The sequence below is a fragment of the Impatiens glandulifera genome, chromosome 8 (assembly GCF_907164915.1).
Source record: "Impatiens glandulifera chromosome 8, dImpGla2.1, whole genome shotgun sequence".
NCBI classification, from domain to species: Eukaryota; Viridiplantae; Streptophyta; class Magnoliopsida; order Ericales; family Balsaminaceae; genus Impatiens; species Impatiens glandulifera.
Genome location: NC_061869.1, coordinates 25,626,939 through 25,651,985, shown reverse-complemented (window position 1 = coordinate 25,651,985; position 25,047 = coordinate 25,626,939). Strand labels below are relative to the sequence as shown.

Genomic DNA, 25,047 nt, shown 5'->3' with positions numbered 1-25,047 from the left:
ATAGGATCACGTGAGCGAAAAAATCAACGGATTTGATCGCCTGTAGCCGAAGTTAGAGCTTCTGGAAGAAACTCGCTGGCGAGGTCGTGATTCCGGCGAACCCTGCGTTTCGCCTGACGCCGTCAGCGTTCCGTCCGCGGTCAACGGTCTTGACTAATGGGGTTAGTCCATCCCGTTAGTTGATCCGGTGCGGGCGCGCGCACGTGGTTCTGCTACAGCTAGATTTCTGGCGCGCTCTGAGCTGTCGGATGAGATTTGGGCGCTCATCTGATGGTCCAGAATCCTGCTGCAAAGTCAGCCACACAGGATTATGCATTTTTAATTTTATTTAAAAGGTTATTAAAAAATCGAATTTAATTCCTTTTAAATCTATTTTTTTACCAAAAGTTTCACAAAAAATATTTCTAGATTCATAATAACAATTATGATCATATTTTATTTTTTGGGGAATTTTTGGGTATTTTATTTAATTAGTTTAAGTCATGAATTAAACATAAAATCAGCCACACAGGATTATGCATTTTTAATTTTATTTAAAAGGTTATTAAAAAATCGAATTTAATTCCTTTTAAATCTATTTTTTTACCAAAAATTTCACAAAAAATATTTCTAGATTCATAATAACAATTATGATCATATTTTATTTTTTTGGGAATTTTTGGGAATTTTGGGGTATTTTATTTAATTAGTTTAAGTCATGAATTAAACATAAATCATGAATAAATCCTAATTGAATATTTTTAACCCCTTCATTGGTCTAATTTGGGTAAAATATATACAAATATTTTATCCTCAACTTATTTTTGGAATTTTGAAAAGTTCTCTTAATTAATGTTTAATTATCACAATAATTAATCCTTAATTACGTTTTAATTCCTTCTTTCAAGTTATTTTGAATATAAAAATCCAAAATATTATTTTAATATTATTAAACATAATAATATTATTTTGAAAATAGGGTAAGTCAAATTTTCATGCTTACAGTATTAAAAGATACATGTAAAATGGTCCCTAGATTAAAGATAAATTTTAAAAACTTTTTAAAAGAACAAGTTAATTTTATAATTTATTGGAAGAACAATTTAGTTACAAAACAAATTTTGGAACAATTATTTATATTGAGAATATATCCAAAACAAACAATACTTTATGCATAAAAACAAATGAGATTTAGTATAATGAAGCAAACACATCATGAGAGAGAAACAAATAATGCAGCAATTGAATATCTATTTCAAACCAAATGAATGTGAATAATGTACAACTTTAACATTTCTTTTAGTTCTAGAGAATATTTTTGAACCTTATAATTAGAACTTTTTTTTAAAAATACATTGAATATAAAGGTCATTGAAGAACAAAAAAAATACAACTTAAATAAAAGAAAAATGTCAAATGAAAAAAAAACATAATGCTGTCTAATTTATTTCATTTAGTAAAAAATGTAATCACAATTAATTTGTTATGCTTCAATACTATTTAAGACATTTCTATAAATTTATAATTCATAAATAATATTTAATTTTTAAATAAAAAATATTAATATACAAACACACAAAATATTTGAGTAAACTAAATTTCATCAATCCATCTCAAAAGTAACATTGAAATATAGATATTATATTATATATAGTATATATAATTATTGACTTGCAATTTATAAAATTCATAAATATATAATATTATCAAAGTCGGGTATCTTTATAAACGAAAATAAAGTTACATTATAATAAAATATTTAATATTAGATGTGATTGTACTGCAATTGTTGTATCCTTAATCACGTCATTGTCTGAGGGCATTAATGGTTAAAACATTCATGAGGAATATGATCATCGTCAAAGGTGTTATTAACATAACTATCTTGGTTGTGAGACACTTGATTGTGAGGAAGTGAATTGTCACTAAAGTCTACCATTGGTGACTCGTCACTAAATAAGTGTTGCTCAATGTTTCGTAGTATTTCATTGTTGTTGTTTACTGCCCCATTGAATTGTACATTTTCCTCTTGTATAGAAGGCATAACATTTGACATTAATGGAATTTGGTCGCTCATTGGTAGGGTGTTAGGTGCACCATATGTTTCTATTGTATCACCGAAATTATTGACAGTGGAACTTTGTTGGTAATGCATACCTACAAGTAATAGAAGAAACAAAATAAGCAAATCATAGTTCCGTTTATTTCATATATGAGTAATAAGTTACCTGGATTTTGTAATGATGAGTCATGTATCTGAATAGAGTTCGAGTGATCATGCATCTGAATAGAGTTCGAATGCATCGAATGTAGGTTGTAGTTAGTCTGGTCATATTGTGGAGGAAACATTTGGGGCAATGGGTCATATTGTGGAGCTAACATTTGGGGTAATGGATCTGACATCTCTAGAGAGGGTACAGATTGGGGCAATATTCCCATACCAAATTGGATATTTGAAGTATTCGAATTGTTGGGTTGGAAGTACGGAAATTCTATCACGGGAAACACATTTTTACTAATATCCATCAAACGAGAATCACTTTGCAAGAGCGTCTCATAGTGTTTATCAAGTGTTCCAGGAGGAAACGTGACATGATGAATCCTAGAAAACAAAATTTGATAAAGATAAAATTGATGTATCTTAATTAACCCAATTTTGCATGGGATTTGAAGCTCAATCCTTGACTATGAAATAATAAGTTGATATTAAATATGTATAACAAATATGAAATGAGACATCATTCCACTTTTGTTACAATATTCTTTGTATAAGGTACATTCGTTTTTTTAATTAAAACTAAATTTACCTGAAAATGGATGCTTGACCTTGTGTGAAATCAAATGATTCCTCCCAAGTTGTTTTCCTCATCGGTACTGGGTCACGCTCTCGAAAGAATAGAGGAGATTTGTTCAACTAAAAAATAAAAGGCATATTATCATAAAATCTCACCTTTTCAATCAAATCATGTTTCAAGTTTAGATTTATTTTGATAATTAATGAAACTATCAAATGGAGCATATTAAAAAATAAAGAATGGAATGGTAGCTCTAACCAATAATTCTATAGTTCCGGGTTGATTCTCAATCATAGTCGCCCTCATTGCATCGATGTCACTAAAATGAATCTCCATCTTACTTTTTAAGTTATTTTCCAAAATTTCCCATGCGATTTTCTTAGTTGAATAGTAACATTTGGCCTTCAACTCACCTTCGTATCTTAAAAGTTTCTGCATAATCATTAATTTAAGTTAATTAGTATTAGTGTAATTCCAAATATTATCTAAAGAAACGATTATATGATCAACCTCTTAACGAGAGTCATTCTTTTGTTTTAACCCAATAACTATTATAACAAATTGTCAAAAAAATGTAAATGGTCTAAAAGAAATCAAATATAACTAAACACAACAACATAGTCAATGGAGAACAAGATTTTGTGATCCAACAAAAACCTCACCTCCCAAGTGCCAATCTTGAGCAATATTATTGGAAAATTGGTAGCTTTATACTTTTCTTGGGTTGATTTGGGCATTTCGAACTTTTCCAGGAAATGTACTTCATTGATACCCAATTCCATGTTATGTCCGGAGCCCTCCAAAAAAATGTAAATGTATTTATTAAATACTAAAATAAAAGGAAGTGTGGACAAATGATATTTATAATTGCATACCACTGTCATGTTTGAAGAATCTATTCCATCCTCCATTAGACCAAATGTATTTCTCTTTCGATATCTCTGATCTACATATGCTTAAAACATATATTTGTTGTTATATTTATAGGGCAAACTCATGAGTTAGAGAATAACATGAAAAAGAAGGATAGCAAGTTGAGATTTTGCTTCAAAACACTTTATTTTTTGATGGGTTCAAATTTAATGCGAAATAGAAGAGGATAGATAATTATTTAAGATTTTGCTTAAAACAAACTATTTTGTAAATTATTTTGAAATCAACTACTTTGAGTTTTTTTATTCGAATTTATGTTTTAGAATAGCTAGCCTGTGCCGCCAGTAATAATCATTTTGATTTTATTTTTAAGTAAAAATATTCATTTAAATTTATTCAAAATTAGATATTTCACTATGTTTGATAAGAAAAATTGAATTTTATTAAGAGTACAATATTTATCAAAGTGAATTTATTTTAAGAGTCAACAAAATAAATATTTTTGGTTGATTTTTAATTAATATATATATATATAATAATAAAATTGAATTCATAAATGAACGGATAAGAATCGTTCTGTTATTAAGATAATGAAGTTTATGAGTTCAATTTTTATTAATAAAAATATATGAAATTAAATTAGTTTTCAAGATTATAAATATATATATTAAAAATAGTAGATTTAACTTCGAAACATTTTATCAACTATTTTATTTGAATAATTTAATATATTAATTGAACAATTTAATTATTGTCACGTATAACCATGTTAGGTTGAAGACTACTACTTATATCTTAAAAAAAATTTACTAAGAGATTTTATACTCAACTTCATATATATATATATATATATATATATATATATATATATATATATATATATATATATATATATATATATATATATATATATATATATATATATATATATATATATATATATATATATATATATATATATATATATATATAAAAAGAGTAAATAAATATTTGAGTTGAATTATGGGTAGAACTGCCCATAAACATAAAATGATTAAAAATGTTATATTTATGTTTAATACTTAAAACCTAACGAAACCAAGTACAACTCAATAACTAATTAGGCTAATAATAAGACTTTATATTTCAAAATGAACACTAAATTTAATGATAGTGGGACATTCTTAACAAATATAAATTCGACTTTTTATGTAACTAATATACATATATATATATAATAATGTTTAATTTCAAAGTGTAGAAAACTGGGTCGAATGTTGTAGTTATTTTGGATATATATGTGAGAGTAAATTGATATTTGGGTCGGATTGTGGGTTGACCCGCCCATAAATTTTAAACGGTTTAAAATAAAATAAAAGATTATATATGTATGTTTTAACTTGCAACCTAACAAAAACAAGTACAACACTTTAACCAAATGTGATTAATTTATGATTTGCCGGTGATTAATAGTCTGGTAACAATTGAAAGTGATTAAAAAATATGAACAAATATTTGATTGATCAAATTGTGAGGGTACGACGTTAAATGTTAAAAAATATGAATCAAATATTTGATTGACCAAAGTGAAAGTGTATGTTCAAGAGATAAGAGGTTCATGAGAGAAGATTAGTTGTTTTATCGAAATAAATAAAATGTGAAATGAGAGAGTTTTATTTTAATATATTATTCGTGATTTATTTAAAAAAATTTAAATAATAAATATTATTATACTTTTATTATTAATTTTTTTGTTTATATTTTTATCTGTGTGTATAGCAAGGAAATATTCGTTTATTAATTTGCAAAGTTTAAAATCTAAAAATTATATATGATTAATTAATATTATTTATAATTAATAGGTGAATATTCTAATTTAAATTTACCATATATTTATAAATTTTATGCATTAAGAATATGGTTTATAATGTTTTGATGTTTCTTTTCCTATTTTTTTTTAAACTTAATTATACATAAACATAAATAAACACTTAAATAATATTATTTATAACTTAAACTCTTAAACAATTTAAAACAAAATTGGAAATAACCCTAAATCATCCATATTATTATGTTCTTTTTATGAGAATTGACAAAATAATTATTTAGAAACAATATTTTTAATTAATTTATAGCTACAATTGTGTGTAAATATAATTATCGATTAATTTTGATAAATAAATACATTTATAATTTATATAAATGTGGAGATACAACGATAAAAAATATATATATATTGTAGAAACATTTTTATATAAATTTAATTATTTTTCATTTATGTTACTTTAAGAACTTTAGTATACTTTTTTTAAAACAAGCAAATTTAACACAATCTTAAATTTATGAATATCCACACAAAAAAAATACTTAAAGTAGATTTATAGTGATAAAATTTAAGAGATAAGAAAGATATGAATAAGATGTTACATTTTAGTAAAGAGATAAGATTTCAATTGTCTAGTAATACATGTAGATATGATTCATATTTTATGCATATTTTAATTTAAGGAATGACTTATTTAACTCATATAAATATAAATTTGAAACTAATCAAGATAAACACAAAAATGAAATATTTTGCAGAATCGTTTTAACATGACTATTTTCCATTTATGTTTCTTAATATACATTTTTTTAAAGCAAATCTACAAAATCTTTATTTTTTGAGAAGCATATCATACGTAAGAAACTATTTTAGGAGTTATAAATTTGTTGGAATAAGTTTAAGAGACAAAAATAGATTAAAAAATATATTTAAGATCATATTTTAAATTATCATATTTAGAATATATATATATATATATATAATATAATTTAAATTTCATGCATATTTTAAATTTAAGAAATGATTTTTAATTAAAATAATAAATTAAATTATTTTTGTATAACTATAAATTAATCATTTAAATCAAAGACCATTTTAATTCAAAATAATTATAGATAAAATATAATAAGATGTACAATATATTAACCTAAATTTTATAAAAATGAACTAAGAGATTCATCACAATAATAAATTTATCAACCCTTGTAACTTTTTAAATAAACATGTTAAAAAAAACAAAAAAAAACAAATCTAAAAACATAGGATCTAACTCTTCCAAACCAAAATCTTTGAATTCAAACATAAAATAAAAGTTTAAAATATTTTATAATAAAAAAAAGATTGAAATTTGACTAAAGAACTTTTAATTAGGTTTATATATATACAAAGTAAATGCAAGATCTAATTCAAATAAACTGTTTTAATATCAAAGCTAGCTCTTCCATATTGGTAAATAATTAATCTATCACAATTGGCTTCATTTTTTTCTTTAAAATGAAAAAGAAAATGGGAATGAGAGAAGTAGGATTACTGATAGACATTCATCTCAATGCATCGTCATGTGGTTGACTATTGAAATCTTGATGACGACCAATATATATATATATATAACTAAAATCGATATTCCATCATTTTAGAATTAGAATCATGATAATTCACAAAAAAAATATTATTTATTTAGAAAAAATTATATATACGCACAATTGTACACGAGACCTTAGATCATAGCTAATACTTTACCTAAACAATTAACATATTACATTTTCATGGGCTAAAGTTATTTTTGGCTCAAAATGAAAATAAAAAAAGGAAGGGGAAGAAATAGGGATTACCGATAGACATCCAGTCATTAACCTCGCGTCGATGCCGCCATTTATAGAATCCATCGACGCCTTTACTCTCTACATATGTAACTTGATTCATGTCGCAACGTCTTCTTCTAAATTTTATTTATTTAGAGTAATTATATATATATATATATATACAAATTGAATGCAAGATACACTTCAAAGAAAATTCTGTCGTTTTAGATCATACACATGCCTTTTATTGTTTAAAAGAGAAGTCTTTCAATCATATTTTTATTTACGGCATACTACATTTATTTGAAATACATGTATTACAGTTAAAAAGTCGAAAGCGACTAATGTCACGAATACACGCGTGTCAAAACCCATTTATGTTAGGGATACAAGATTTTTATGGGCTTATTTCGATGTAGTCTAATTAGTAACTATAAAAAAAAAGAAACTTTAAGCCTAGTTTTAGACCTACAATCATTTTACATGTATAACCCCTCATTAAAGTCCCATCTAAAACTAGTGTTGATATACTTTTTTTTAATTATACTAGTGTAAATCTCTAATTCGTGAAAATGAAGACTTGAATTAGTGTGACCCAAAATTTAACTATGAGTATATAAAGTGAGATGATTAAATGATACTTAAATGAGTCTCTTTTTCACATAATATATTTAAATTTATTGTTTTAAAAATTAATATGACATTTTCCTTAGTTTATATATTTTATGTGAACTCTTCTTTGTAAAAATGTTTGTGATATTTAAATAGTATTAAGGCATTTATAATTGATGTCATAAAACAATTATTCATTATTGCTAGCACTTCATGATTTGTTCTCTTAATAAATTATTCATAATTTTGTTTTGGTAATTGTTATACTAACTACTTATAAAATTATTTTTTATTTGTTCAAATCAAATAATATAAAGTAAATGTCTAGAATCAATTATGACTAGTCTCATGATCATAAGACTAATGATTTTTTAGATGCGAACTAACTGTTTTTCATGTTAACATCAGTTATCTTATGTAAGGATCATGCATAGGAGGAGAATTACGATATTATAAGTATCAAAAATATGGTACCATAAGATCATATCGAAAAAATATAAGGTATGGTACCGATATAAAATTATTTGTATGGTAAATGTAAGAAATTTTTTAATTTTTTTGTATATTGAGATATACCAAAATAATATTTATCAATTAATATATATATAATACTTATGAGGAAATAAATTTAATATAAATTTAATTAAAGAAACATAAACTTTAAAAATGAAATTAAAATATAATTATAATGTATTATTATTATTCAATATATGTTATATATACCTTAACGATAAAATTGAACAAATATTCAATCAAATTTTCAATATTTTAGAGCGGTGGAAAGGAGTGAAACTAAGTACTCAATCCTTTTAATTATTGTCAAGGATATTTTTACAATTTCATCCTCAATGGTTGCTAGTGATGCTAGTGAGTCTGCTTTTAACTTGGGTAAAATGATAGTTGATATTTTTAAGAGTAATTTGAGTCTTAAAATGGTGGAGGAATTGGTGTGCATAAATGGACTAAAAGTGATGAATTCAACATAAGAAAGGATCTTACATACGATGAACTTGAATTGTTCAATTAAAATGAACAAATTAAAAAAAGTGAGAAATTTTTATTAATTAAGTCTAAATTAACTAATATTTATTATTATTATAATTATTATTATCTAACATGAATTGTATTATTAATTTATAAAACAAATTGTAGATACAAATGTGATTGAAGACCGTTCTGAATCTCTATCCACTTTAGTCTAACTTAAATACTATACATCAGTTAATCCTATGGCTCGCATTCTAGGAAAGACTCGGCACTCGTGATCATATCAACAAGTATATGAGCATCCCGGCCGCGAGCTGTCTTCTATACAGAGGAAATGAAAACCATAGATCACCTATTCGAGAGCTTTGAGACAGATTCTATAAAATCTTGGAGCTGATCAGTTTCCCGAGCAAATGGAATGAAATCAAAGAAGCGACACTACTCAAATCCAAGGGAAATAAATTTGCAACAAGCGTGTTCAAGTACGGCTTTGGAGCAGTGGTGTATAACATTTGAAAAGAATGGAATGGAAGGGTATATGACAGAACCCGCAGGAGCGTTGAAAAGTTATGGAAAGATATTATATCGGATCGCAGCGCCCTCGCAGGAACATGGAGAAGAATTCCAAGCACAGAGTAGAACTAGAATATCTATAAGAACTGAAATTTACTATTTTTTAAACTCACTAGAATTGAAAACATTGTAATCAGATAATTCATTTACATTTTTAGCATTTGAGCTTTTATTCAGAATATTATGACTTCAAACTAATTATAGGCCTGTCTAGAATGATCTCTTAAACTTGTGGTTTTTTCCCATTTTTGAGAATTTTTAATGAAATTAGGCTAAGTCGTTTTTCAAAAAGAAATACTATACACTTATATTTATTATTGATAATTTCAGTTTTTATATTTAGTTTTTAACGTCAGCTAGTGTTTAGAAATGTTAGATTTAAAAAAGAATGTTTTATTTTGTAATAAATAACTTTAATTTTTGATTTTGTGTAACGTTTGTTTAGTAACTATATTAAATTGTTTTTTTGTTTAAGTTATTATGTTTTTTCAAATATGAAATGTATAATATAATATCGTACCGAAATTAAGGTATACCAAAATTCAGGTAAAATAATTTATACATATTTCTATACCGAAACTTTCGATAAGATATAAGATATGTATAATAAATAAAGTATATCTTAATAACCTACCCTTAATCATACCCTTTAATACTTTGAAACAAGTTATTTACACTTTGAAACAAGTTATTTACATTTTGTAAGAAGGCATACATTTGTGTTTAAGTAACTAATGAATGCATCATAAAGTTTGATTCAAGTTATATATTTGGATTATTAGGTTTTAAGTGGAATTTCAGATCCAATCTCGTGATTTATATGCTAAATTGATAAGATCGTTAATGCATATTGTTATTAGAAAATCAATGTTAATGTATGAACTGGTTCAGCCCTATGGATACCGAAGGAGATAATAGCCAATGTTATAATTTCTTACGACTCCTTAAACGAATGAACAGGGGTAACACTCACTATTATTGTTTAATTGAAAAGATGGTAATCTCATATAACTTACAATCATTTTTAAGAAAAGTGATTATACATGTATTTTACAACAACTTCAAGTAATTGTGTTGAATCCCACTTTTAATTGATCTCGCATCGTCACAAGGTTTTGAATTATTAAATAGGTCATAGAATATTTAAAGAGAGAATATTCAAAATAATGAAATTTTTCTTTAATTACCTTTTGATTATATATATTATTTTATTACATAAATAGTAAATATATTTTTTAAAATTTTAACACTATAATTAAACTATTTAATTATATATTATTTATTTTATAGATAAATAATATTCTATTAAAATCTTAATTGTATAATTAAACCCATTAAATTATATATATTGTTTTGTTTCTTAAATAAATAATATATTTATTATTAATAATATCTAATATATTTGTTAATAATAAATCATTATTTGCTTTGATCTAATATGTCAATTCTTAGTGTGACCTCAATAAACTCAATTATAATAGTTATAGATTTTTACCTTATTGTATTTGTTTTCTAGAAAAAACATTACAAGTCCTAAAATAATTAAATTAAAATATTTTCAATAATTGTTATATCCAAAACTATTCCTCACACATTAAATTAAAAGAGACAATTCCTTCAATCTCTCACTTGTCATTAAACAAACTAGGAAAATCCTCGTATGATTGCACAAGGATAAAAATATAAATAAAATAAAATAATATTAATAATATTTATTCAATTTTTAAATTTTTAATCAATCACAAAAAATTCAATGTTTAAAATTTTAATAAATCACGAATAATATATTAAAATAAAAAAAAGAACGCTCTCATCTAATTAGTTAGTTATATATATAGATTAGATAGTTAAAAAGTTGTACTTATATTGTTAAAATGTCTCATGTTCATCTAATTTGGTGTTTAATTTAAAATATAAAGTGCTATTAGTTTAGTTCGTTAAAAGGTTGTATTTGTTTTTAATTTTATTTTAAACCGTTTTAAGTTTATGGGTGGGTCAACCCACAATCCTACACAAGTATCCATTTACTCTCACATATATATTCAAATTAACCACAGCTCTCGACCCGACAATCCGAACACTTTAAAAATTAAGCATCATCATTATATATATATAGTTGTGCAAATACATTTGTCTCTTAATATCTTATTTGATGATATGGTGACTATAAACTTTTAATAATAACAACTTCAATTCATTTAATGGGGTTTTATTCACTAGAACATTTAAAATTATCACATTTGTTAATAATGAATTATTTGGATATATTATTTAATATCCAACAAATAATAAATAAGGATGTGTTAAAGTATAATATAATATTCATATTATCATAAATTATAATATTGTGATCATATCTTACAAATATATTATACTATACTCTAACATCCTCACTCAAATTCATGATGCAATAACAATAAGCATTGAGAGTTTGACAGTCAGAAAACGAAAGCACGGACGATAAGAAGTTACGCATCATTCTTAATCTTCATCTCTTCTTTCTCTTCTATTTTGTGCCCAAAAAACAGCTCTTATTCCATTCAGACCAAACAAAATTAACAACCAAACCAAAACCAATCTAACCAAGTTTCACAACTCCTCCAAAAAACCAAACTAAAATCAACAACCCACAAATCAATCAAATCAAACTTTACAAACTAAGGAAAAACCCAAACCAAATTCAACTCAGTATTTTCAACAACAAACAAAACCAAACCAATCAAACCAAGTTTCACAAACATAGGGAAACACCAAACCAAACTGAACTCTCTATACTCAATAAAACAATCAAAACCAATCAAACAAAGACTAATCAAACAGAGACCAATCAAACCAAACTTTACAAACTTAGGAAAAACCCAAACCAAGTTCAACTCACTATTTTCAACAACATCCAAAACCAAACCAATCAAATCAAATTTCACAAACATAGGGAAACTCCAAACCAAATTCAACTCCCTATACTCAACAAAACAACCAAAACCAATCAAACAAAGACTATCAAACAAAGACCAATCAAACCAAACTTCAAAAACTCACTTCTTATTTCCTCTCCTCCAAGACAAATAATAAAATCAACATTCTTCTAAACTAGCTAATTCAACCAAACCAACCTTCAATCCGTCCAAGTTACCCTCCTCACTTAAGAACAAAACAATCAAACTCATTTCCACCAAGAAACCAAAATCTAAATCCAACTAGACGAAACAAATTCACTCAAATGAAATCCAAAACATGAGATAAGATGCTTAAGACCACCGACAAAAATAATATTAATAATAAATGATTAAAGCCTTCCATCAATGGCTAAAGTAGCCATTGATGGAAGCAACAGAGGACTATCACTATATTGACTCAAGAACGATAACAAGGCTCTGATACCATGTTAAACTAAAGAAAGAAATATTGTATTGAATTGTTATACATGGTTACATAAATTATGTCTCTTATATAAACATTATAATTGACATATAAGAAACTAAATAATATAATATTGATATTATCATAATTAATAATATTGTGATAATATCTTATAAATAAATTATATTATACTCTAACAGGATGAAATATCATATCACAAAACCATCAAGTCAAATATAAAATTAGTGTCTAACACACATAATATAAAAACAAACTCCAAGACATTCTCCAATGCATTTGAGACCCTTAGTTCTTCACTTGAGAAGAAGAAGCTCTCGCTTGACTCAGATAATGATGACTCTCACTTCAGTGCCTAAGCTGTAATCTTGTCATTAATATATACCTTCTTAATTTCACTTATAGTGATGATGTGTCCTATAAGCTGACATTTCTTCATAATGTGTATATATTTAGAGTTCGAAGTTGGATCCTTTGTATAGGCTATGACATCATTATTTTCAAAATAAATGTCAATAGATACTGAAATGCTAGGAACAACACAATATTCATCTAGGAACTTTCTCATCCGTACGGTCTCATTTATTGCTACACTAGCAGCAATGTACTAAGTCTCTATTGTAGAATCTAATTTATACTAAATGGGACTCTTTCAGCTCATAGTTCCTCTATTAAGGATGAAGACATAACACGATTTGAGACTTTAATTCTAAAAGTTTGCATCAATATAGTCTTATACGATCAAATTTCCATATCTCCAAATATTAAGATATCATTATTGTTTTTTTTCAAGTACTTCATGATATTCTTATATGTGTTTCACTATGTTTCTGCAAAACATTGATTGTTATGTGTGACAAATTTTCAAAAGTGTCAACTCCTTGAAGTTTCCTCTAGTCTATAAATGGACTTCTGATGCGTGTATATCATTCGAGCATCATTTGAATCTTTAAAACATTCAATTTGTGTCATGTACACATCCTCTTCCCAAAAACATTTAGGAAAATGTTTTGATATTTATTTTCCATATCATACAGTCACAATAGCTAAAAATATCATAATATATTTAATTATAAAAACTAGTGAAAGTAGCTATCTAATATCATAATAGCTACTATATACTATGAATTTGAATATGACAACTATCATTGCCTTGTAGACATATATATTTTTATTCTTGTTAGTTTTGAGTTTAAAAACATTTGTTTCATTTGTTTTATCTCATCTTGCAAATCTATCAAGTATCATACTTGATTTTCAAACATCAAATTCATTTCAAACCTAACACCCTTAGACCATTTATTGGAGTCTAGACCTATCACTCATTTCTTATATATAGAAGGTCATTATTATATTCTAACATAAGAACATCAGACTTAAATTCATGTTGAAATCATCAAAATGTATTGATTGTACCCTTGACCTTTAATCATCAGATTAGTCTGAAGGGAGACATAGTTATACGTGTCGTCTAACAGATGAGAGTTAGACGTACAGTCTAACTCCTTCAGATTAGTCTGAAAGGAACAGTAATTAGACGTGTCGTCTAATCCCATTAGACCATGTGGTTTAATGGATCCTGCTATTAGACAGGAGCGTCTAATTTCATTAGACGAGGTCGTCTAAGTGAAAAACATCTAATGCCATGCTTAAGTAGTTGATTGAAGCTATCATCCATCTACTCACGCTCAACTAGCTATATGCTACTTCTGCTCCACTTTCCAATGAAGATTAGTACGACAGCTAGTTGCAACCAATTGATTAATGCTACGTAAGCAAATATTCTTCCCACTACTTGTTTCTTGCAGGAATATCCTAAAAGAATATTTGGCGCACTACCATATTGGTACGACCACGATCCTGGTGCTCAGACTCTGTTGTGTACTATGGAAGCGTTCCAATGGAAGTTAGCCACGTGTCATTATAGAAGATTCGACCGTTGGTACTTGCTCTCTATTTAAGATCTTCAAGGACAATGGATGAATCATCGATCTATCGATACTCAGAGAATCATACGCAAACTTACAAACTAATATACAAAAGAGTTGCTTTCTTGCTTTACTGTGTGTTTATCAAGAGAGAGTTAGAATCAAAGCATTGTTTAGTTGAGTGATATACTTCAATATATTGTAAGTTGAATAGAGTTTATTTTGTTCAACAGAGAGCTAGTCGTGCAACTGTATTTGATTCTAAGAAACATATAGTGAATTCTTCTGGTGATTAGAAGAAGGGGTGACGTATGAGAGTTTGCTCCGAACATCCATAAACAAACTTCTGTGTTATTTACATTCTGTCATCTTCTCATTCTTTGATTCTTTGCTTCAAACCTGAGAAAAAGTTTCCGCTCTTGAATCGTTCAAGAGTTTACAAGGGTTTGTGAAGAATACAAAGTAATTTAAATCCCTAATAGGATTTCTATCAAACCGTTTATCTGAAGCCGTCATCAATAGTCAAACCCCCGTCTTTATCGATTACGTCGATCCTTTCAATTGGTATCAAAGCTATGTTTATATTCTCAGGCATCAAAAACCTAAATCATGTTTATCATCAATGAGATCCCTATTTTGGCAAGAGATAACTGCGAATATTGAATGATGAGAATGCAAGCTCCTTGGTTGCTCTTGATTGTGATATGTGGAGCGTAATTACTGATGGAACATAAAAATTTCGAAGTCAATATGTGAGTGGACTACTGAAGATAAGATGACCAATAACTTGGACAACGTGGCCAAAAATATTTTGTATCAATCGATCAACATAAAAATATTCTACGAGATCAAGTCTTGTGCCTCTGCTAAAGAAATATGGGAGAAGCTGACTCAGATCTATGGTCGAAATGTTCAAGCCAATTAAAATCAAAAGGACCAGAAAGTTTTCATGTGCGTTGAAAACAAATTCAAATGGGCCGACAGAGATTTAGAGGACTCTCCTGTTGAAAAGGATACTGAAACTATAACATGCTTGATGGAAAACGATCAATCCAAAGTAAATGATGTCTCTACACCAGAATTTACCAACGAAGAGTTAACTACTGCACTCAATGAAATGGCCATTGAGTACAAGAAGTTATCAGATTCTTTTTATGAAATGAAAGTAAAATATGAGGCCAATATTTCTTTTTCACATAAAACGTCTGAATCAAATGTTTTTGAAAAGAAATTAGTAGAGATCTCATCCGAGAATGAGATGCTCAAGGAACAGATTCTGCCGCCCAGATCGAAGAAATAGGGGTTTTCTTTACTTATATTTCCTATGTTTACTTTAGCTTAACTTTATATATATATCAAGTATTTTTACCTTAGTATATTTCATATATATATCAAGTATTTTTGGAAACCGGCTTACAAAGTTTTGAATATTTTAAATAAAATAATCAAAAAGGGAAAATTGTTAGATAAAATATAAAAAATTTCCTTGTTAGATAAAATATAAAAATTTTCCAAAATTTTTCGAAAAATTCTTCCAAGTCAGTTTCCAAAAATACGGCCAAATAAACTTTTAAAAACAACCGGCCTACATTTGCATTCTTACAGAGTTTTGAATATTTTAAATAAAATAATCAAAAAGGGAGAAATTGTTAGATAAAATTAGATCGGTTAAAATAACTTAACAAAAACAAATCTCTTGTGCAGGAATAGTTAAAGAATTCAACCGGTCAAGTTGCTCAACCGGTCAAGCAACCCAATTGAACAAAAACCTGACCGAACAAGAAGATAAAACCGGTCAAATCAGAAGGCCAAAATCATTGAACATTCGGTCAATCTGAAGTCATGGAAAAACTGGAAGTCATCCGGGTAACATAAACAACCGACCAGTACAAATAGATACTTCGAGTATCTGTTGAGGATGATACCGAAGGGACAGAATTTAGTATTGCCATATTCATACAAGTCTGAAGAAAAGCTGCAGGCTGCAGAAGATCGTCCGACAGGATCTTTCCACTCCAGGATAAATCAGAGACGCAATTCTCCAAGTACAGGCAATTGTCGAACCGACAGTTGCCATATTGAGTAAAAGACAAATCTAGCCGGTTTGACCTACACACTGGAAGCCTAGACCGCCAGGTCTGAAGCCTAGACCGCCAGGTCTGAATCACTGAACCTATGCTCAACCAATCAAATTCAAGGAAATGAAATGTGACCGTTGACACATTTCACCTATAAAAGAAGGAGCTCAAGAGGAATAAATGTAGCTCCAACAACAAGTGAAAAACGGTCATAAGTTCTACCAACTATAAGCTCTAAGATTTATTGCAAGTTTATCTCTCTACAAGATTTAGAGCTTAAGTGCATATTTGAAGTGTGATTACAATTTCGGTGAGAATTGTACGAGTGTTTATCGAGCAGAAAATAAGTCTCGATCGGATTGTGTTTGTGTATTCCTTAGTGAATATCCTTCTCGCGGTATCGAGAGGAAGGGGTGACGTAGGAGTTTATCTCCGAATATCCATAAAATTTTGTCTTGTTATTTACTTTCTACCGGTCTTGTTCTCTAACCGACTCTGCCTAAACCGACTTATTGAATCCCAAAACCGACCCAGCAAACCCCAAACCGACCTCATCTAAATCTGGTTCTGTCCATCCAGTGTGTGTGCTGCTTCAACCTAAAACAAACCACTTCCGCACTTGAACTCAGTTCAAGGGTTTGTGACAGTTTGTGTAGTATTGAAACCCCGGTGTTAATCTCTAACCGGATTAATCACCAACCTTTGAGTGAGACGCGCTAACCGGCCAGACCTCAGTCCGCAAGCCGTGACCTAGATCCTAACAGATTCAAACTCTTTCCTCTGAAAGCAAAATGTTAAACTATGTTGTTAGTGCTTTGTCAAGGTCTGAAGAAGCTGTCAAACATCAGATTAGTCTGTTGAATCCTGCTGGATCTAGATCCGGTTTAGGATTTGATGGCAATGACCCAAACCGATCCTGCAAAAAGTCAAACTCAGCAGTTAACAAGCTTAAGCCAATAAGCTTTGTAAAAGGGAGTTTAACTGATATTGAATCTGATCCCATTCATGAAGAGGAAGCTTTGAAGAATGAAATAACTTATGTTCTGCCGACTATTAATTGGTTGAAAAATAAGTTAGAAGCATGTAGTAAGTCTGGCAATCTAAAACTTGGCAAGAAGTCAAGAATTTCTAAAAGAAAATCATCTTCAAAGACTAAGGGATTAGTGGCTAGAAGAAAGACGTCTTCTATGTCAAAATCATACGCATTAATCACAACACAAAATGGGAAATCCATCAAAATAACTCAAATATGGAATCCTAAGGGACTGATTTACCGAGGACACAATTGAATGTGGGTACCAAAAAATTGTAAATATTATTTTATGTAGGTACAAGTGAATGATGGTCTCGAGGAATCTGTATGGTATCTTGATAGCAGTTGTTCCAGGCATATGATAGGAAACAGACAGCACTGATATAGCAGATTGTTTTGGACCTAAGATTAGTTTTGGTGACAACAAGAAGGGTAAGACCATGGGTAAGGGTAAGATTATCCATGGTAATCTAACCATTAATGACGTGTTACTTGTTGACAATTTGTGCTATAACCTGATTAGTATTAGTCAATTGTGTGATAATGGTTTGTCAGTTAATTTTCAACCTCATGCATGTTTAGTTAAGGATCAACATGGAAAAACTTTATTAACTGGTAGTAGAGTAGGAAACCCATATAAAATGAATTGGCAAAAAGAATCATCTGATCCTATGTGCATGATTGCCAAGAATGACCAGAAATGGTTATGTCATAAAAGATTAAACCATTTGAATTTTAAAACCATCAACAATGTTTGTTCAAACAATTTAGTTATTGGATTACCTAAATTATAGTTTTCTAAGGACAAGATATGTTATGTTTGCTAGATAGGCAAACAGGGCAGATCATCGTTCAAAAGTAAAGGGAAATCTCAATCCAATCGTTGCTTAGAATTGTTACACATGGATTTGTTTGGTCCAATTCCTATAAAGAGCTTAGGAGGAATGAGATTTTCCCTAATTGTTATTGATGATTTTTCACGGTTTACATGGGTAGCATTTTTACAATCAAAGGATAAAACTGCTGAAAACTTGATTAGAATATTTAAAAGAATTCAGAATCAGAAATCTTTGAATATTGCTTGCATTAGAAGTGATCAGGGAACTGAGTTCACAAACAGATACCTTTCCTCTTATCTCGAGGAGTCTGGGATTAGGTACGAGTTGTCTAGTGCCAGAACTCCACAGCAGAATGGCATTGCTGAGAGAAGAGTGAGGACTCTGAAGGAAGCTGCGAGATCTATGCTAGCTGAATCAGACGTATCTTAGAGGTTCTGGGAAGAAGTCATAAACACAGCTTGCTACACACAAAATTGGTCAATAATTAAAAAATGTTTTGATAAAACTCTCTATGAACTATATTATGGGAGAATTCCCATAGTTTCATACTTCAAAGTATTCGGGTGTAAATGTTTTATTCATAACAATAGAATGGTTTATTTGACCGCTTTTGATGCCAATGCAGATGCTGGATTCATGTTGGGATATTCCTCGGTAAGCAAGGATTAAAGAGTATTTAACAACATAATTCAAACTGTTGAGGAATCCCTTCATGTTATATTTGATGAGCCTGTTGAGAGTAACTCCATTGATCCCATTGACATTTCTAATAGATTAGAAGCGATTAGTCTTGAGACTATAAGTGAGGAAGAAACTCTAGATAAACGGATGTCATTGTCTGATCCTGTGGCTGATACGGTTGAAATCTAACAAGACGTATAAAATCTAGTTCAACAAATTGTTGAGAGTTCTTACGTTGTGGAGTCACATGGTCAGATGAACAATCCCTTTGGATTCAACTTCAGATGGAACAAGAATCATCCACCAAAATTGATCATTAGAAATCCTTTCTCTCCTCGAAGGACAAGACATCAATTAATGGGTGAAATGGCCAATTCTGCATTTATTTCTCAGTTGGAGAAAGGAACCATACAATTAATGGATGCATGACAAATTTGAAATGAGTATTATGGGAGAATTAACTTTCTTCCTCGGTCTCCAAGTTCGTCAGCTGGAGAAGGGAACGTTCATCAATCAGGCCAAGTGTACCAAAGAGTTACTAAAGAAGTTTGGGATGGAGAACTGCTTTGCTGCAGCCACTCCAATGAGATCCTCTAGTAAATTGGACAAAGATGATAGTGGTGAAAGTGTAGATGTCACAACCTATAGAGGTCTTATTGGGTCACTACTATATGTTACTGCTAGTAGACCAGATATCCAATTTAATTTTGGTGTCTATGGAAGATTCCAGACTAATCCTAAACTTTCTCACTTTACTACTGCTAAACGCATTCTAAAATATTTAAAGGGAACTCAAAATGTGGGACTGTAGTATCCGAAAGATTCCAGTTTTAATTTGACTAGTTTTTCAGATGTAGTTTATGCAGGGTGCAAAATTGATAGAAAAAGCACGAGTGGAACTTTCCAGTTGCTTGGAGATCGTCTTATCTCATGGTTCAGTAAGAAGCAGACGTCGGTTGCCACGTCTACAGCTGAAGCAGAGTACTTTGCTGCTGGCAGTTGTTGCTCCCAGGTTCTGTGGATTCAACAACAGCTTAAGGACTATGAGATTAAAGTTGAAGAATCCCCAATTTTCTGCGACAACACAAGTGTTATCGCAATCACCTATAATCCAGTTTAGCATTCTCGGACAAAGCACATCGAAATCAGGCATCACTTTATCAGAGAGCATGTCAATCAGAAATAGATTCGTCTTGAATACATCCCAATAAATCAACAAATGGCAGACATCTTCACGAAGCCTCTACCTGAAGCTAAGTTTTCTCACTTTAGAAGCATTTTAGGACTTATTGATCTTGATTGATGTTGTTATGTGCATAAATTGAGGGGTAAATTAGGTCAAACGTAAATGGACAGACATGAAGACAGAGGTCTCAATACGTCCAATGGACTAGAAGTTTAAGAATCATAACCACTTAGACGTACGTCTACTCAAGAAGTTTTTATCTTCTCTCGGGAACTCACATCTTGATTAATTAACCCGCGTGGATAGACATATATGTCTAATAGATGTTAGACGTTTTTATGACAAGAGCAATTGGATGCTCACATCTAACCAAACACACGTCTAATACGTGTTGTTCATGCATAATTAGATGTCTACGTCTAATAGACGTTAGATGTTTATAAGACACGTGATTAGACGCTTGCGTTTAATAGACTTATGCGTCTAATAGACAGATTTCCCAATTAAAAGTGAAGAATGTGAAAAGTAGATTAAATGTCTAACTACTTGTGTACTTAGACTTTTCATCTTCTGGCTATCTGGACAGCTGTCATCTGCAAAGGTATCTGTCTATGTACTATTTTTCCGCCAAAAATAAACCAGTCACTTCTCAAATAGATTGAAGACAAGTGTCTCTCAACCTTTCAAAAGTGACTAAAATTTCTGATAACGTTCTTCTATACGTCTAATACTGACTGTGCAGTTTCATGATTAATATTAATTGATAGACGTGTCCCTTGGGAATAGGTTTCTAAATTTTTTGACGGTTGGTATAATCATTAAATATTAATTGTTTCACGTTAGCTCTCTAATATTTAATGAATAGTGTCACTCAAATGGTTAAGTACTCCTAAATCCTTGTCTCTCTCTCTAGAATTTGAATCATCAAATTCTTGTGTTCATCCTAACAAAATGACTTCTTTTACTCCAAAATTCTTGCAAGTAGATTTCAAATCTATTTCTACTCTGACGATTCTTGGAATGATTCAAATGTTTGAATCATTGAAAGCCTCTAGGTTGAAAAAGTTTCTTCGCCCTCACTGCATTTATCACGAACAAGTTGTTCGTGAGTTCTTCGAATCTGCTAGCTTTTACCACATTAAATACATTTGTGCGAATATTCTTGGCAAAGACATCTACTTCTCTGAAGAAACATTTGGCTTGTTATTTAGACTCCCAACCAAAGGAATCCATGAGTTTCCTCCTTCCTCAAATAAGATTCTGTCTGAAATGATGAATGTCTTTTCAGATCAAACCTCCGAAGAGGAAACTCTTCCTGTTGAGTATCACGGGAAGAGTAACTTCTTGAGAGTTTAGTATGGCCTACTCAACGACATTATCTCCAAATCCTTTCTTGCAAAAGACTCCTCCTACATCTATTGTACGAATGTCTTTTAAATAATGGTGGTCATCACAAGGGGTGTAGCCATCAACTGGTCGAAATTCCTCTTCAACAACCTGGTCAAAATGATCTGCTCCCAGAAGAAGATCTTCCGTTATGATGCTCCTCTTTGCGCATTCCTTTGATGTCTTTGATGAACCTGGTCACGGGTTTCACTCCTCTTCCAAAATCTTGAACAACCAGAAGGTTGTCGATTATGTCCTTAGTTGTGGAGTGATGATTGTCCGGACAACTAGTCCAGTCGGAGTTAGAAAAGGAAGATATATCGAGAGAAGATATTGGACGAATGAGGAGTTCATGATGAGGAGTATGACGAAGGTAGCGGAGTATTCTTTTTATTATAGACCAATGAGTGGTGGTAGGAGACTGCATGAATTGGCATACACGGTTGAAACCAAATGCTAGTTCAAGTCAAGTATGCACCAAATATTGGAGAGCACCAATAATGTTGCCGTACAAAATTGGTTCAGAAAGAGTGTCGCCATCAAGGCGAGATAAAGATGACCCGGAAGAGATTGGAGTATTAAGAGGTTTTGACTCACTCATATTGGCTCAGATATGAATGTCATTGATATATTTTGATTGAGAGAGAAAAATGTCGGAGGTAGATATATGAGCTTCAATCTCCAAAAAATAGTGTAGTGGACCTAAATCATTAAGAGTGGAAATATGGTTAAGTTGAGAGATGATTGAGGAGATGTGAAAGGAAGAATTACTAGTGAATATAATATCATCCACGTTGATAAAAAATAACGATGTAATTTGTGGAGAGTGGTCCATGAATAAAGAAGAATCATTTTTGGTTTCTTGAAAACCAATGGAAAGAAGAGCAGATTTCAAGGTAATATACCATTTATGGGGAGCTTGTTTGAGTCCATAGAGTACTTTGTGATGTTTTCACACATTATTAAGATAATTTGGATGAGTGAACTCAGGCGGTTGAGACATTAAAACTTCTTCGTGTAGAGTTCCATGTAGAAAGGCATTGTTAACTTCGAGTTGATGTATAGGCCATCAATGAGTGATGGAAAGTGAGAGGATGGTTTGGATGGTAGTATGTTTGACAGCTGGATGAATGTGTCAAGATAGTTAGTGTCTTCTTATTGATGAAATCTCAATAAAAACGAGCCTTGTGACGTTTAATGGAACCATCAGCTCTTTGTTTGATTTTGAAAACTCATTTACAACCCACGATATTCTGTGAGGATCGAGGAATAAGAGACCACGTCTTGTTTTGAATTAGAGCATTAAACTCATTTGCCATGGCAGAACGCCATTGAGTATCTTTATTGGTGGTGGAGAAACATGTGGATGGAGAGAGGTGGAGATGGTGGCAATGTTGGCATTGTGAAGGGCACGAGTTTTGGCACGTGTGATCATATGATGAGAGGAACATTCAGGAGCATGTATAACGACGGAAAGTTCATGTATGAGATGAGTTGGTTATTGATGATGGTTGATAGGAGTTTGATGTTTGCGAGTTGGTTGGTGAAGATGGATGGTTGGAGTTTGATGATGATGATGAGTGTTCAAATATTTGAGAAGATGGTACTTCAGGGATTTGTGATGTTAAAATTGGGGAGATTGAAGGTGATGAAAGTGGAATAAAATGAAAGTGCGGTGTTGGAGAGACCGATGGTGTAGAAAGATTGGTAGAATCTAATAATGTACTTATAAATGGAAATGTTTGTTCTTCAAAAGTGACGTGACGAGAGAGATGTTATGTCGGAAGGAAGGTGTAGGTAACGATAACCTTTGTGATTTGGACTATAGCCAAGAAAAATACATTTTAGAGTTCGAAGATCATTTTGTGAGAGTTATATGATCGAGTGAGCGGAAAGCAAGAACATCCATAAAATTTTATGGAATAGATAGGTAGGAGGACGATTAAAAAGAATTTCAAAGGGAGATTAACGAGGCTTACCATTTGAAGGAAGAAAATAATGAGATACATACTTGTCAAAATTACATCATCCCAATACGATAGGGGAATAAAAGCATGAGCAAGAAGATTTACACTCATTTTTGTAAGGTGTAAAATATTGCATTCAGCAACACCATTTTATTCACTTATATAAGGGCATGATAGACGGTGTTGGATGATGCCATGAGTTTCAAGATAATATTTCAGACTCTTATATTCGGCTCCTCAATTAGATTGTAGAGCTTTGATAGATGTGTTGAATTGATTTTCAACAAGTGTCTTAAATTTCATAAAAGTTGACAAGACATAAGATTTTCTATAAATAGGATATAGCCAAGTAAAGCGGTTGTAGTCATCAATAAAATGGAAAAAATATCGAAAATCATTAGTAGAGAAAAGAGGAGCTGGACCCTAAACGTCAGAATGTATTAATTTAATGGAGACTTACAACGAGATTGAGAAACAGAAAAATGAATTTTTTGTGCTTTTCCATATTGGCAAGATTCACAAAAACTTAATTTCTTGTTGCCAATAATAGGTAAATGAAAAGAAGACATGATAAAGGTTTATGTTAATGATGAAGGGTGTCCAAGACAATGATGCCAAGAGTTGGCAGATGAACGAGTTCTAATAAGAGCTTGATGAGTGGACGGAGGGTTGACGATTGAGTTTAGGCGATATAACCCTTTTTAAGTGTGTCGCGAAAGAGTTCCCTCTTCGTGACCTGATCCTTGACAATACAATAATTTGGATGAAATTCAAAAAATATATTATTATCGACATAAAATTTGGAAACACTTAGAAGATTTTTGGTTATTAATGGGACATGTAATATATTACATAGATGAAGGTTTTTATTAGAACATGGAATGAATTCTTTCCCAATATTAAAAATATGAAGAGGGTTACTATCTCCTATTTTAATAGTTTATGTACCATTATATGGAGTTGAGATGCTAAAATTGTCAAGATTCATTGTGAGATAGTCAGTAACACCATAGTCGGGATACCAGACCGAGTAATAAACAGGAGGAGGTGTATCCATTATAACAGAGTGTGTCGTTGAATTTTGATTCTAACGACGTCGGCAAGTTTCAATCAAAAGACATGTAAAGTTGCAAATCTTACAAAATA

General features: G+C 30.3%; 1 protein-coding gene across 1 annotated transcript; it reads right to left on the bottom strand.

The window, feature by feature from the left end:
- Positions 1–1,801: 1,801 nt before the first annotated feature.
- LOC124913216 lies at positions 1,802–3,556 on the bottom strand. The gene is made up of 5 exons (XM_047453813.1): positions 3,437–3,556; positions 3,033–3,206; positions 2,787–2,893; positions 2,208–2,581; positions 1,802–2,136 (listed from the first exon to the last, which is right to left on the bottom strand). The coding sequence occupies exons 1-5, from the start codon at positions 3,554–3,556 to the stop codon at positions 1,802–1,804; spliced, it is 1,110 nt and encodes a 369-aa protein (XP_047309769.1).
- Between the last annotated feature and the right edge of the window lie 21,491 nt (positions 3,557–25,047).